Source organism: Entamoeba histolytica, genomic scaffold, assembly GCF_000208925.1.
Source record: "Entamoeba histolytica HM-1:IMSS scf_1104750518461 genomic scaffold, whole genome shotgun sequence".
Lineage (NCBI taxonomy): Eukaryota > Evosea > Mastigamoebida > Endamoebidae > Entamoeba > Entamoeba histolytica.
In genome coordinates, this window is record NW_001915091.1 from 1 (window position 1) to 15,824 (window position 15,824).

At 24.1% G+C, this 15,824-nt stretch overlaps 7 protein-coding genes across 7 annotated transcripts; 2 read left to right on the plus strand and 5 right to left on the minus strand.

Annotated features, from left to right (window-relative positions):
• Window positions 1-96: 96 nt before the first annotated feature.
• On the plus strand, window positions 97-747 carry EHI_143770 (uncharacterized protein; the record flags this gene model as incomplete). Its single annotated transcript, XM_001914000.1, has 1 exon — window positions 97-747. One exon carries the CDS (start codon window positions 97-99, stop codon window positions 745-747), a length of 651 nt encoding a protein of 216 aa, XP_001914035.1.
• A 61-nt stretch (window positions 748-808) lies between these two features.
• Window positions 809-2,136, minus strand: EHI_143780 (uncharacterized protein; the record flags this gene model as incomplete). The annotated part of the gene is made up of 2 exons (XM_645338.1): window positions 809-1,954; window positions 2,008-2,136. 2 exons carry the CDS (start codon window positions 2,134-2,136, stop codon window positions 809-811), a joined length of 1,275 nt encoding a protein of 424 aa, XP_650430.1.
• Window positions 2,137-2,227: 91 nt separating this feature from the next.
• Window positions 2,228-5,347, minus strand: EHI_143790 (receptor protein kinase, putative; the record flags this gene model as incomplete). Its single annotated transcript, XM_645337.1, has 1 exon — window positions 2,228-5,347. The coding sequence occupies one exon, from the start codon at window positions 5,345-5,347 to the stop codon at window positions 2,228-2,230; it is 3,120 nt and encodes a 1,039-aa protein (XP_650429.1).
• Window positions 5,348-5,491: 144 nt separating this feature from the next.
• Window positions 5,492-6,865, minus strand: EHI_143800 (protein kinase, putative; the record flags this gene model as incomplete). The annotated part of the gene is made up of 1 exon (XM_645336.1): window positions 5,492-6,865. One exon carries the CDS (start codon window positions 6,863-6,865, stop codon window positions 5,492-5,494), a length of 1,374 nt encoding a protein of 457 aa, XP_650428.1.
• A 306-nt stretch (window positions 6,866-7,171) lies between these two features.
• On the plus strand, window positions 7,172-8,314 carry EHI_143810 (uncharacterized protein; the record flags this gene model as incomplete). The annotated part of the gene is made up of 1 exon (XM_645335.1): window positions 7,172-8,314. The coding sequence occupies one exon, from the start codon at window positions 7,172-7,174 to the stop codon at window positions 8,312-8,314; it is 1,143 nt and encodes a 380-aa protein (XP_650427.1).
• A 336-nt stretch (window positions 8,315-8,650) lies between these two features.
• Window positions 8,651-14,344, minus strand: EHI_143820 (uncharacterized protein; the record flags this gene model as incomplete). The annotated part of the gene is made up of 1 exon (XM_645334.1): window positions 8,651-14,344. The coding sequence occupies one exon, from the start codon at window positions 14,342-14,344 to the stop codon at window positions 8,651-8,653; it is 5,694 nt and encodes a 1,897-aa protein (XP_650426.1).
• Window positions 14,345-14,460: 116 nt separating this feature from the next.
• Window positions 14,461-15,810, minus strand: EHI_143830 (uncharacterized protein; the record flags this gene model as incomplete). The annotated part of the gene is made up of 1 exon (XM_645333.2): window positions 14,461-15,810. The coding sequence occupies one exon, from the start codon at window positions 15,808-15,810 to the stop codon at window positions 14,461-14,463; it is 1,350 nt and encodes a 449-aa protein (XP_650425.2).
• Window positions 15,811-15,824: the final 14 nt, after the last annotated feature.

A 15,824-nucleotide genomic window follows, 5' to 3' on the forward strand; every position in this document is an offset into this window, starting at 1 on the left:
TGATGTATTTATCATATGTTCCTTTATTATATTCACCATCTATGATTGCATTAGCTATTCATTATCATCAACTTCAAAAACAAGATGATTTAGAAAATGAGTTTCGAGAGATATATCCAATACTTAAGAGATGAAAATGACATTGATATTGCTCTTGGTAGTTTAGATTCAATCATTTCATTATCTCAAGATTATGAAGATGTACAAAACTCAGTTGTTAAATTAGTTGTAGAGAAATTAAATACTATTATTAAAATAACTTGTGCTGCATGTTGTTCTGTTGATTTAATGCCATTCTTAAATAAAGCAAATGGTGAATTATCAGTCATGGAAAGTAGTGATGTTAAATGGCATTATACTGATGGTAAATCATATCAAATTTGGTTACCATTAGGTAAAATACAACCAGCAAAAGTAAGACCAAATTCATTTCAATTATCACCATTTCTTTATTTTCAACCAGATGTTTTTGTATTAGCATTTGATGTATCAAATATAAAAAGTTTTGAAGAATTTAAGAATTTTGAAGAATGGAAAAATATTAGTCATTATCTAATATGTAAAAAATTGATTGTTATTGGATTAAATAGTGAATTACCTCATGCTATTTCTAATGAAGAAATTAAATCAGTATTACGTCTAATTTCACATGATAAAATAATAGTACAATATCTTGAATGGAATATAAGAACGTCTCAAATAAATGATTTTATTTCATTAGTTGATCAAATGATTCAAAAGAAATAATAAAATATTAAACCCAAAATGATTGTTAATTAATAAAACCTCTTTTTAATTTTTTTCTTTCTTATTGAATTGGTCCATTTCTGACACAATCAAGATATTGAGTTTCAGTTAATGAAATTAATGAGCAAATGAAAGCATGACGAGAATTACCAGGATATTCTTTTCCATTATGGAAACCACAATGCATTCTATACTTATCAAAGAAAGAATCATCCTTTTCTAATTTTCTAATAAATTCCTTTGTATCTTGTAAGGAAAGTCTATCGAAACCAAATAAAGATTTAGTATCATAATCAAATTCCCAATCAAGTTTACCATTTGAATTACATTTTTCAATATCAAGTTTATATTCTTTCCATCCAATAAGACTTTGAATATCAAATTCTACTAAACGAATTCTTGGATCTAAATTAGTTCTTGAAGTACAAGCAGGATTTCCAATAACACTAAATGTTGGATTTTCATAAGAAGGAAGTAATCTTACAGCGGCAAGATGTTCATGACCAGTAAGAATTGTAATGATAATATCTCCATATAAAGTCATCATATGATTGAAATCTTGATTGAATCTAGGATGAACAGTTACTGCACCACTTGACTTTAATCCAATTGGTTCATGGAAAATAAGAACAACTCGTTCTTTATTTTCTTTTGCTTCTTTAAGAGTTGAATTAAGCCATGCAACCATATTTCCTGGGTCTTTAGCAGGATATTCTTGAGAATGAATTCCATAGACATCTAAATATGCCATATTTAATGATATTAAACGCATTCCAGAATCAATTAATTCAGTATAATATCCACCCTTTCTAAAAGTTTCTAAAGAACTATCAGATAACCAAGGTTTAAATAAGTCAATCATAATTTCTAACATCCATTGACTTTCAGGAGGGAATTGCCATTCAGAATGTTTAAAATAGTCATGATTTCCAGGAGCAGGAAAAACTTTAAATCCAGGTAGTCTTTTTTGTAATTCCATAGCTTGAGTTTTAATATGATAAACATTTCGTTCTTTAGATTGTTTTAAAAAGGTAGCAGGTAAAGTATCCATCATCCAAAAGACTATTTTAGATTCATCTCTATGTTGATAAATAAAGTCAATTGCAGATTGACTAACATTAAGTGGTGGATAACAATTATAATCTCCACATGGACCAGAGATAAATTCTTCTTTACCTTTCTTTGGAACAGAATAGTCATGACAGCACTACAACAATTTATTATTTTTTATTTTATTTTTATTAATAAATTAATACAAACATCCATTTCATTACATCTTGAATAAGCTCCTACAGTATAATCACGATCAAAATGACTATCAGTAATTACCCATGCTTTAAAAGCAAAGCAAACTGAAATAAGAAGAAAAGTAAATTGAATGAAACGCATAATAAAATGTAATTTCACTCAGTTCTTTTTTAATATTCTAATAAATTCGAATATTAAAAAAATATGAAACAATTCTATAAATACAAAAAATTCAATGAATCATCATTTCGAAACAAAATTGTTGTTGTTTTTCATTAATAAAATCAGATAAAGCAATACAATCAACTTCATTATCTAACATTTCATAATTGTTAGGGGTATGAAAGATAGAATTGAGACTATTGACAATAAAATCAAAAGAAGGACGTTCAGTATAAATTTGTTTCCAACAAAGTTGAATAAGATTTTTTAAAGGAAAAGGAATTGAATCATCAAAATGAGGACGAACAAAGACAGGAATATTTTTTTTAGGTTTTTGATAATTGAAATTTTTGTTGAAATACTTTTGTTGATAAAAAAGTTCCCAACAAATAATAGAAAATGAAAAAGAATCACTTTGTTTATAAAAGTAATGTTCAAAAATTTCAGGTGCATTATAATAAATACTTGATTGATTTAATAATTCTCTAATAGTTAGTAATTTAGGTGATGAACAATAATCAGTAACTTTAACACAACAATTTGACATATCAAATAAAGAATTTAATAAAATATTATTTGGTTTTAAGTTGAGATGAAGAATATTATTATAATGAAGAAATTGTACTCCTTTAGCAATATCTTTCATTATTTTAATTTTTAATTTAAAAGGTAATTTTAATATAATTTCATTAGAATTATTTTGAATAAATTGACTTAAAGAACCTAATATAAAGAATTGAGTAATAATATAAATATCTTTAGTATAATTAACAGAACCAATAAAATTAACAATAAATGGATTTCTTAATTTGCTTAATGTTATATATTGTAAATTAATTTCATATTTTAATAATTGCCATTGTTGTTGAGAATAATCTGATTGTCGATATTGTTTAATAAAAACAGGAACAGCACGATAATATCCAATATAATTATGAACATAATTTGATTCTGAATATATAGTGTCATGAATATTTAATTCATCAAGGTCTAATGATAATGATGATTCAGCATCAGTTTTAATTATTAAATTACTATGATATCTAATTGGAATTGAACGTAAATAATAAAAAAGTTCAAGTTGATTATTTTGAGTCCAAGTTTCAATTGTTTTATTTTTTAATAATAATTCAATACATTGTAAAGTCTTTTTTGATGAAGAAAACCAAACAGTATATGGAATTTTTGTATTTCTTATTTTTGTTGTACAATTAAGTGTTAAAGAAACGTTAATTTTAATTGAATTATTAAAAGGATGAAGAAATATTACTTGAGGATTGAAATGAATAATAAATTTAGGAGTATTTGTTGTATGAAATATTATCATCATCCATTTAGTATTTGATTTATTTTGTATTTTAATAGATTGAAAATGAGTTTCATGAATTTTTGTAGGACTAGTTTTATTTCCAAAATCCAAGTTATGAGGATGAAGAGAATATTTAATTAATGTTTTAGAACCAAATATATTTAAATTTTTAGAATGAGTAAGATTAAGATAATACATTGGTTGTTGTTGAATATATTCATTATTATCTTTTCTTTTAGATTTAAAAAGGTAATGAGATAAAAGAATAACAATAATAATAAACATAATAAATAATAAAATAATTCCATTACAAATAATTATATATATCCACCATTCTAATTGAATATCATTACATTTATTTTTGATTGTATCTTTAATATATCCTTCATTACATTTACAATAAATATTACAATTTGGGACTGAATCACATTCTTCTCCTTCATCTAATTCTCCATTTCCACATTCATTTTTTATACATTCAAATGATGAAATATTAGTATATCCATTTTCACATGAACAATTATTTAAACAATGTAAATTCCCTCTAATACATTCAATTCCTTTATTATGATCTTTTATATTATCTAAACATGTTTGTGTAATACAATAATGATTAAAATTAATATATCCTTCTTCACAAATACAAAATTCATTACAATGAAGTTCACCAAAATAACAAAATCCTTCACCATTTCCTATTGTCCATTGATTATTATACCAACACTTTTTATGACAATCACTTCCTCCAAAACTTTCATTACAAATACATTTACTATCATATTTAGAACAATATCCATTTCCATATTTTTGATTACAATGATCAGGACAAATTACTTTAAATGTTATTATTGGATTATATAAATGATTTTTTGTTCCAATAAAAAATGTTCTTCTTTTTAAAGAAAGAGAAGCATTTAAAGAAATAAATAAACCACGTTGATTATTTAAAGTATCAAAAGAATATTGTTTTCCAAACCAAATATTTATACATTTTTCTGTTAAAGGATTTATTTCAATAAGAAAAAGATCATTATCATCATGTAATGAATCAATAATTAAAGTATAATCTCCATTCATTTCTATTGTAATTAATGCAATTTTTATTAAAGTTGTTTTAATACAATTAATTAATCTATAATGACTTTGTTGTATTAAATCAAAAGTAAATGAATATTGAAGAGTAGTATTAAAATACATTTGAGTAGTTTGATTTTCAAATAAATGAAAAGATGGAATTGTAATATTCTTTAATTGATCAGAAACAGATACTTCAAATTGAATTGAATTAATACCATCAATAGAAAAATAAAGATAAATAAATGGAATAGAATTGAAAAGATTAGGAAATGAAATTGAAGCTGATTCATTAGAAAGTTTTGTTCTTGTAAAACAATAAGGAAATGAAGTATTTGATAATGAATTTGTAGAATCGATATAAAGAATAGGATTAAAATCTAAATTGTTATAATTTTTTCTTTTTATTGAAATAACAATAATTTTATTTATTTGAAATGAAGACATATTTATTGCAACCCATTGAGATAATCGATATTTATTATTTGGAAATGAACAAGGACCATAATCAATATAACTCGACTCATTAATATTTAATACTTTATATTCTCCATTTTTTATTTGAATTAAATTAGAAGGAAGCCAATTTGTTTTCGAAATTATTTTATCGAATCGTTGACATTTTGTTCCATTTTGTAAATATATTTCTTTAAAATTAACTTCATTTTTAATACAATTAAGACAAGAACCATCTTTACATGTATTACATGTAAATAAAGCAATACATTTATCAGAACATCCATAACTACATTGAGCAAATGAATGAATTTTAAACAAAACTAAAAGAAGGAAGAAAGATTCAATCATGTCTATCTGTTCTTTTTGTTTTTATTTGATTTATTTTTATAAAATCAAAACCTTCACTTTATTTTTATTCAATTAAAATTATACAATAATTGATGACTAATTCATCAATATTAACCCTTTTTTTTACGTTATTAAGAACTTTCTTTAACCCATTGTCTTTCCTTGTTTTGAAACATATCCACATGCTTGTTCAAACATAAATTTATTATTTTCATCACCCATTTCTTCTTCTGTATCAAGTCTAACTTGTGCATTAGATAACCATGAATGTTTAAGTAAATCAAAAGATGTTGGTCGTTCATTAGGATTTTCATTTAAACATTTCATAATAAAATCTTTTGCTTTAACACTAATTGTTTGCCAAATACTTGAACTAAAGTCATAATGTCCATCCAATATTTTATCAAAAATAACTTCTTCATTTTCATCATAAAATGGTAAATTTCCACTTAAAACTAAATATGTTATTACTCCTATTGACCAAATATCACATTGACAAGTATAACAATCTCCTTTAATAATTTCAGGAGCAACATATGATGGTGTTCCACAACATGTTTGAAGTAATGAAGTAGAAAAATCTTTTGATAATCCAAAATCAGCTATTTTAATATACAATTTATTTTTATATACACATAATATATTTTCTGGTTTAAGATCTCGATGTGCAATATTATTTTTATGAAGATAAGTTATTGCAGATACTAATTGGTATAATACACATGCAGCTTGTCTTTCATTTAATGCTCCTTGAACTAATCTATCATATAATTCTCCACCTTCAACATATTCTAATATAAGATATAATATTTCATTATTTTCATATACATCAAATAATTTTACAATATTTTTATGATGTAATTGTCTCATTAATTGAATTTCTCTTTTAATCATTTCTAATTGATCTTCTGGAATATCTTTTTTTGTTATTTTTTTTATTGCAACTCGTTCTTTTGTTTTAATTATTTCTCCTGCAACTACAATTGAAAATGCTCCTTCTCCTAATTCACTTGTTCCAATTATATTATATTTAGACTTAAATTCTTCAAAATTTAAATTTTCATTATCTTTACTATTTATTAATGAGTCTTTTTCTTCTTTTATTTCTTCTTTTTTTATTTCTTCTTCTTTAAATTTAAGTTGGTTAATACTAATTCGTATTTCTGCCTTATTAATTTCTTTAATCCATTTTTTATCTAATTCTAACATATACCATTTATCTTCAAACTTATTCTTTGATATTTGAATTTTTAAAGTTCCAATAGACTCTTTGAAGAATGAATTCATCCATACATGAAAATATAATTCTTTTTCATTTTTTATCTTTTTACTTTCATTAATTTCAAATGTTTCATTCCATGAAGGAGTGTTAGTACCTTCTTTTGTTGATGTTTGAAAAATTTTCCCATTAAAATTATTTTTACATCGAACATAAAACCCAAGAAGTTTTCCTTTGTTTTGAGGGAGATTTCGTGCTTCATGAATAGTTATAGAGATTGTTGGAGTTTCACTTGACATCTCTTGGTTTTTAGTTGATTACTTAATTTTTTTGTTTTTTGTTTTTGAAAGGGTTGAGATTTTTTAATTTCTTAATAACAACTTTCCATTCAAAATTAGGGAAAATAATCTCTTTTTTGATTGGATTTTATCGGGATAAAAAAATGATATGATTTGAAGTATAGTAATGGTTTTATTCCGTATTTCGTTGATGAAATGAAAAGTCAGGAGTATTTTAATCGTCCAAGGAAAAAGAAAAAGATTAATGAAAATAAATCAATTAAGAAGAATAATAAAAAACTTAGAAAATTTTGATTTTTTATTAAGATGTCAGCAACACAACGAATTGAATTAAAAGGAAATAATATTATGTTTAATTTCAATTCGTTTAAAGAACAAGTGATGAAAGAATATGATTTAGGAAATTCTTTCAAAAAAGTTATTGAAAGAATTGAGGAATATGATGGAGAAGAAAAAGTTGAAGAATTAGAACGATCTTTAAGAGAAATTGATTCAATTTTGAAAGAAAAAAGAATTCGTATAGAAGCTGCTGAAAATTATTTAAATTATATAAATGATTGTATTAGTGAAAGAAGAAAGGAGAAAGATGAACGACTAAATGAATTAAGAAAGGAAGTTTCTCTTCTCAAAGGAGAAGGTGGAATAAAAAGAAAAAAAAAAGACATTGAAGAACCAATAAAATTAAAAAGATTAAATTCAAATAATACTAAAAAAGAAAGAATAGAATCAAAAGATGAGAATAGTATAAAAAATAAAACATTAATAAAAACTGAAAAAAGTAGTGAAAGAGAAGAAGATGAAGAAGATGAAGAATTTATATTAAATGAAAGAATGGTAAAAAAGTATGAAAAAATGTTTGAAGAAAATGAAGTTGAAACTATTAAAGATAATGTAAAATATTTAATGACATGGGTTGAAATGAATAAAATGAGAATACTCTATGATAGTGTTATTGATGGAAGTAATTATGAAGTAATTTTTGATAAAATTAAAAAAAAACCCAATATCTATGTTATTATTATTGATAATAATGATAATGTATTTGGTGGATTTATTTCTCATTCTATTAAAGTATTATCAGAAAAAGAAGAAGAAAATATTGATATTATTGAAGATAATAACCATTTTGTCTTTTGTTTATATCCATCAAATGATGAAAGAACAACAATGAGATGGATTCCTAAAGATTATGAAGAAGATGAAGAACAAACAGAAGATATTGATTTATTAAGTTATGGTGGAGATATTAAGATTTGGAGTAAAAATGAATTTATTATTTCTATAGGTAATTTTTATCGAGGATGGATTGACATTGCTTCAATAGGAGAGAATTGTAGTTATAATCATTCATTGTATATGGTATATCAAGGTATGAATCAATCATGTTGTAATGGTGATGGAACACCCTTTTCTGCTGAAAGAATTTTAATTGTTCAAATGGGTAAATGATTGATGTTTATGTTTTTTTGTTTTGTTTTTTTATTTTAGATTAGTTTTAACAATAAAAAAAGTAACTTTTTCACCCCTAACAGCCAAACACTATTCTATTAATGTTGGATAGTAGAATGAATTTTATTCTATGGCACGTTTGTAACTTTTTCTCTTTAAAGAAGAAAAGCATATGCTTTAATGCCAATAACTAATTTAAATGAAATAATAAATTTAATACAAATAAATAAAAACAAAAAATAAAAATTATGGTTATTATTCTTTTATTATTATAATAAAAATTATTAAATATGTTAAAATAACAAACTAAATAAATTGAAAGAAATAGAGTTATGTTTATTGGAAATAAATTAAAGAACGTTGAATCAAACTTCCATCACTAGAGCAAGAATATAATTCTGGTTGTGAATTTTTATCAAACCATACAACTCCTAACTTATTTACTGCATGATAATTTGAGCTTGTTAAAAGTTTAAATAATTTTCCACCTCTTGGAGTATTTTCATGTTTTCCTATTTCTTCATTTTGTTCTAAATCAGGAAGATGACTCATTAATATTCTTCCATCACATAATCCAACAAATAAAACAAGTGAATATGTATCAACTGCAACCGCACAAACTCCTTTTTCATATTTTTTCTGATTAAAAACTCTTCCAGTTTGTAAATCAACAAATTTAATTCCATCATTATCTGATATAATAACACTTCCAAATCGTTGTACAAGACACATAGCATTTACAACTCCAACAACTGTTCTAGTAACAACAGTATTTGATTCTAATAAATTACCAATAACAACTTCTCCTTTTACTCCATTATTTCCAGCTGCAACAAAAAACATACTTTCACCGATAAAACAAGCATCCACACCATGAATAAATATACGTTCACTAAAGATCATTGTAATTTCATTTACTGTAAATCTATAAACAGCAACATATCCCATTGCATCACTAACAATAAATTTAGTTCCTGCATTATTCCATTTAACACTTTTAATTCCAAATCCTTTTGGTCCATTTCCATTTAAACTTGGGGAAATATTATTATGAATTGCTGTTTGTTGAATAGCTTCATCTTGAGAATATTTAAATATTAAAATTAATCCATCTTCTGTTCCAACAACAAAATAAGGATGATTTGGATTAGCATCCATACAATTTCCAATAAATTGAGTTACTTTTACTGCTTTTTTTGTTTGAGGATGCATTCCATAAAAACAAAATTGAATATCATTATGAACACCTTTAAACTTTGCTAATCTTTTTATTCCATCTTTAGTTGAATAAATAACAAAATTATTATCATATGAACAACAATATGAATAAACAGGAGGAGTATCAATCATTAAAGTATTTTTGGATTGAGGAACATTAATTTGTGGTTCAACTTCTTTAACATATGAAGGAAGACTAGTAGAATTAAAAACAGAATTCATTGTATTTCGTACAACATCAGCACGATTATTTTTAAAATAATTATATAACATTTTCATTGATTTATTATCTTGACAAGCATTTTCTGCATATTCAATTGCTTGTTTAGAAAATATTCTAAATGAAAATTCAGTTGGTGCTTCTTCTAAAAGTTTTGTAGGAGTTAAATAACTTGTATAACTAACTAAACTCTCTTTCCATTTTTTTAACATTAAATCAGTTTTTACACATCCAACTTCTTTAAGTAATTCAGAAAGTAATGGAATAGTAAATAACATTAATAAACCAGTTACAAATTGTTCTGAATCACTCATTTCTTGATTTTCTTCTTGTTCATCATTAATACATTCTTTTAGAATAGAACAAACACTATTTAATGTTCTATCTTTTGTAGAAATTAATTTAAATACTAAATCATAATTTTTAATTCTTCCAGATACAACAAATATTAATATTACCATTAAACTAACAAATTCTTTTGGAATTTGTAATTGTTTATTTAAATGAGTAACAAATACATGATGTGCTTCTGAATATAAATGAGATAATGCATTTAATGAATGAACTGGTGGAAATACTCTTGAAATTAAATATAAATAAAGTGGTTCTTCTGCTTTTTTAATAAATTGCATTCCAAGACAATTTGATGTTGCCATTTTTGGTGAAATACTATTTGATAATTTTGGTAAGACTTGTTTTTTAACTAATGGTGTTTTTGGTTCTGGTGAAAGAAGAGTATTTGGTGAAATGATACTTCGTTGTTTAATTGGAATTGGAATTTTAATATCATCATTTTGAGGTTTTTTTGGAATAGAATAATTCATTCCTTGATCAACAAATGAAGAAACAAAAGGAGAATCTTGAAGAGAATTATTAATTTTAACTTCTTGTTCATTAAGACAAGAAGAAATACATAATACATCAATAGAATCTGTTAATGTACAAATATCATAAAATGTAGTTATAACAGATTCTTTTTCAATGCCAAAATTATTTAAAAATGGTACTATTCTATTTACTACAAAATTTTGAAGTATTGGATCTTTTTCAAATGATTTTGAAAGTAATACAAATCGATGAATCAAATGTTCTGCAATTGTTTGAGCAATAATTTTCATTGAACTAATATCTAAATCACCAATTAATTTTGGGAAACATTGATTAATTGAAATTTCTTTTTTCTTTTCTTCAACTATTGGTGCACTATTACTCATAAAATCATCAAACCAATCATCATTTGATGTATTTGATATTGAAACATTTTTTGTTGAAACTGTTGAATTAGAAAGACATGAAGTATGATCAAATTGTGCATCAAGAAAATGATAAGCAAGAGGAGAACATCTATTTCTTAAATATAAATGAATATTTCTTCTCATAAAGTTAAATGAAGAATGTTCAATTTCATTAACACCATACATTTGTTTTAATAATCCATCACTTTTAAAATATTCTAATAAATAAAAAAGTGTTGGTTCTTCTTTCATTAATATTAAAGATTTAATAGCATTTTGATATTCTTTTAATTGAATATAACAAAAGAATTGACCAACAATATCATTTCTTTTAATTACTTCAGGTAATAAAACATTTCTTAACGTTGTTTCAAAATCTGAACTACATATTTTTGCAATTATAAAACCAAGTCCAATATTATTTAATTTATCAAATGAAATTTGAATTGCTTCAGTAATTGCTCCACCAATTAAGAAAAATGCAATTGATAAAATATATTTATGTTGACTATTTAATACATATGCATTTTTAATAGCTGCTATTTTATTTCTTTCATTATTAAAGTCTTTCATTAAAAAATCATTAATTTTCATTTCTTTATTTAATCTATATAATGCTGCAAGAGCAGGAATTCTTCCTAATAAAATATATATAATTGCAACATCATTTGGATCTTTCTTTTTCATATATTCAATTTTTGCTATATTTGATAACATATCTTTTAATAATTCTGGTTTATTTAACATCCAATATCCAATTCCTCTTTCAATTGCTCCATTTAAATCAACTTGTATTATTTCTAATTCTCTTTTTAATGATTCTTTTGCTTCTGAATGATATGCCCAAATAAAATCAATTGGTGTCATAATTCTTCCACAAATTTTATTTAATAAACAGTCTAATTTAAATGAAATGAAATAATTCTTTCCACATTCATCAAGTCCTTCCATTGAATTAATTATTTTTAATGCTTCACAAATAGCAGCAATACATGCTTGTTCAGATGTAGTAATTGAAGTATCTCTCATTTGTTGTAATAATTCAATAATTTCTGAATATAATTTTTGTGGTTCTTTTTGATAACTATCATTTGAGTTATATATTTCATAAACATCATCATAAATTAATGGAAATGGTTGTGATTTTTTCATAATTTCTAAGTAAACAGATAATATAATTTCAACTTGTTTAAATGATCCAGCAAATAATAATTGTAATAAACATCTTGGATGATATAATGAATAACTTTGTTGAGGTTCAATACATTGAATAATTCTTTGAATATTTTGTTCCCATTTACTATAAATAAGAATTTTTTTTCCTATTGCAACAATAGTAGTACCTTCTTTTGTTATTCCTATTGCTCCTATTTTTTCACTAAATTGAATAGAATCTAATAATTCATATCCAGAATTATATGTTCTAATATTTGCAATTGTTGATGGTACCCACCATTCAAGAACATTTTTCTTTCCAATTGAAACATCAATATATCCTGATCTTTGTTGACAAATAACAATATCATTAGATGAATCACCTAATGTTGCTTCTAATTCATAATGTTCTGATGCTTCTTTTTGATAAATACTTATTTTACAATTATTAATAACACAAATCCTTAATTGAGAATGTGAATATATTTTACCTTCAATTGGTAATGGAATAGCAACTGGTTTATCTATTTTAGAATAATAATTACCTTCATTTGTTCCAATAAAAATAATTCCTCCTTCATTTCCATTAATATTTATAACTCCTTTTACTCTAATTGTTCCTTTCATTAACATTTTACCATTATATGAATACATAAGTATACCTTGTTGAGATCCAATACAAATAATATTTTGAATACAACAAATACATGTTGATTCAAATGGAATTGTAAAATTATCAACTTCTTCTGGTGTATCAGTTTGATTTATTTGATAAACTATTCCATCTTTTCCATTAACTCCAATAATATAATTTTGAATAAAACAATACTTTTTATAAGGTTTTAATATTCCAATTAATTTAAGATATGCTCCAAGATATTGTTGTACACCACCAATTAACCATAAAATAGTTTCATTTTTTGAAATAGAAAGAAAATATTGTTGTGTTTGATGAACAATAATTGTTTCTATTGGAGCAGTATGTCCTGCTATAACTAATGGTGATGGTTCTTTAAATGTTTTAGGTAATTCATCATCTTCTTTTTTTAATGAAAATAATGAATATTTCCCTTCTGCTCTACAACATAATGATATTTTTGTTGGTTTTGCACAACCTCTAAGTGATTCTGTACACATAGGAATGAATGAATTGATTTTATTAAAATTAAATGTTTTATAATAATTATCAGGTAACACAACTGGTTCAGAAAAATCAATAATTGGAGTTCCTTGAGGAGTAAAAGAGACAGTTATTATAATAATTTTTGTTCCATCAAATTGAATTAAATAATCAGGTGAAAATTGTCGTGGGATATCTATTTTTGGAAGTAATCTTTGACATAATGATGCACTATGAAATCCACTTAATGATGTTGATTCACTTGGTTTAGGAATTGGAAAATATGGATTATGTAATTTATGATGATAATAAATCCATGATACTAATCCATCCGATGCTGGAATATATAATCCAGTAAAACATAATAAAGAAAATGATTCACTTTGAATTGATGATGGATTATCATACCATAATGTAGTTGATTGTTCATCACAAATAATAAGTAATGCAGGTGATCCTTGTGTCCAATTTCTTCTCCAAGTAGCATATTTAACTTTACCATTTGTTTTAATATATTGTACTACAACTTTATTTGTTTCACGAATATATCTCCAAACTTTAACAAAATTTTTATCACCCCAAGTAGTAAAATGAATACCATCAATACAAGTAGAAAGATGTTTTTGATGAACAATAGGAATAGAAAAGATTTGATCAGATTCTCTTTTTTTAATTTCATAAATTTGAAGAAATATACCTATTGCAATAAAATATTCTTTATTCTCTTCATTTTCAATATTTAAAAAATTGACTGAATCAACTTGTATGTTTTGTCTTGAATATTCTTGATATGATGGTGGTTGAAATAATGTTCTTGTATTTTCTGGATGATAAATAATAACTACATCTTTAGTTGAAACAATAAGCGTTCCTTTAGGTGAAAAAGAGAATGAAATTGGTGGAGAATCAAAAACAAGTTCTTGAAATACTCGTAAATTATCAGCATTTACTATTAAAATAGAATTATCATTAATATATGCAATCATATGAAATTGTTTATATTCACCCCATTTCCATTTAGCAGTATCATTAATCATTCCTGAATTTATATAAGAAGGATTTAAATGTTTTATTTCTTTCATAACCAAATTTATTATTTTAAGTTCATTTTTTCTTCTTCTTTTTTTTTATTTTACTTTCATTTCTCAACTTTAACAAAAACAATAAAAACTCTGAAAATAATGAAAAAATTAATTATTCATATATCAAATGAAATACTTATTATTCTATCAGCTTTAAATGGTGATTTGGGAATACAAGAACTAATTGCAGTTTGTTGATATACATTATTTGTAATTAATTCAATTTCATTATGCAAACAGTCAATTGGGGGTGAACAAATAACCATTGAACCAAATTTAAATTTAATTTCAAATAATTTATTTCTTTCAGTTGAATTATAATAACCAAAGAGAGCCAATTTATTTATTCCCATTGAATTAATATCAAATTTCTTATATTCAGAAATTTTTGGTGATGTAATAGAAAATAGAAAATCTGATATTCCAAAAATTGAACCACTTGGAATAAGTTGACTATGATAATATACTCCAAATAAATATTCACCATAACATATAAATATTGCTAATCTTTTTTTATATTTACATCTTTCAAAAAAAGTTTGTGATGGAAATAAATTTGTATCTTTAAGTTTATCTGAATCAAATAATATTTTATATGAACTTTTGCCAGTACATTCTTTAAAAAAAGAGATAGACTTGTGTATATTATTTAATACTTTATCACTTGTTTCTAATAATGGAATAGATTTATATAAATCATTTTGTGATTTATGTTTAGTTATATCTGATTTTGATACTTCTGTATTTACTGTAGAATTAGTTAAAAATTGAGGATAAGAAGGTTGTAATGGTTGATGAAAATAAAGAGCTTCAGAATAAAATAAATGATTAGAAGAATGAAATTGACTTTCATTTTGAAACATAGTATTACAAGAGAGTGGAATTCGACTATCTTCTACTTCTTGTTGAAAATCAGAAGGTGAATATGAAAGTGATTCAGAGAATGTATTAGTATATAACCTATTTCTTTGTTCACTGATTGTTGAAATTCTTGAATTAGTATTATTTAGTATTGTTTTAGATGGTTTAATATCATTTTTATGTTTAATTGAAGGATTTTCTTTAATTCCAATTGAAAGTGGGTTTTCAGTAGGACGTTTTATTTGATACGTTTGGTTAGTTATTTCATGTTTACTTTGAGTTGGAGGTAATTTATCTTGTTGATTTTCAAATGTTTGTGTAACTGAATGAATAGAATTATTTTGATGTAGTGTTTCATGTTGTTGTGTTTGAATTTGATGAAATTGGGTTTTCAAATTGATAAGTTGAGACTGTATTTCTTTAATTTCATTATTTGTTTGAGTAAGTTGAATTTGAAATGAGGGTTGTTGATGATATGATAATTTTTGTTGAATCTTTTTATTCATTTCATCTTGAAAACGAATAAATAATTCTTTCAAGAGAGAACATGGTATAATTTCATTTGGGTATAATAAAATTCCAAATAAGTCAATAGTTTCAGTCATACAACTCTTTATTT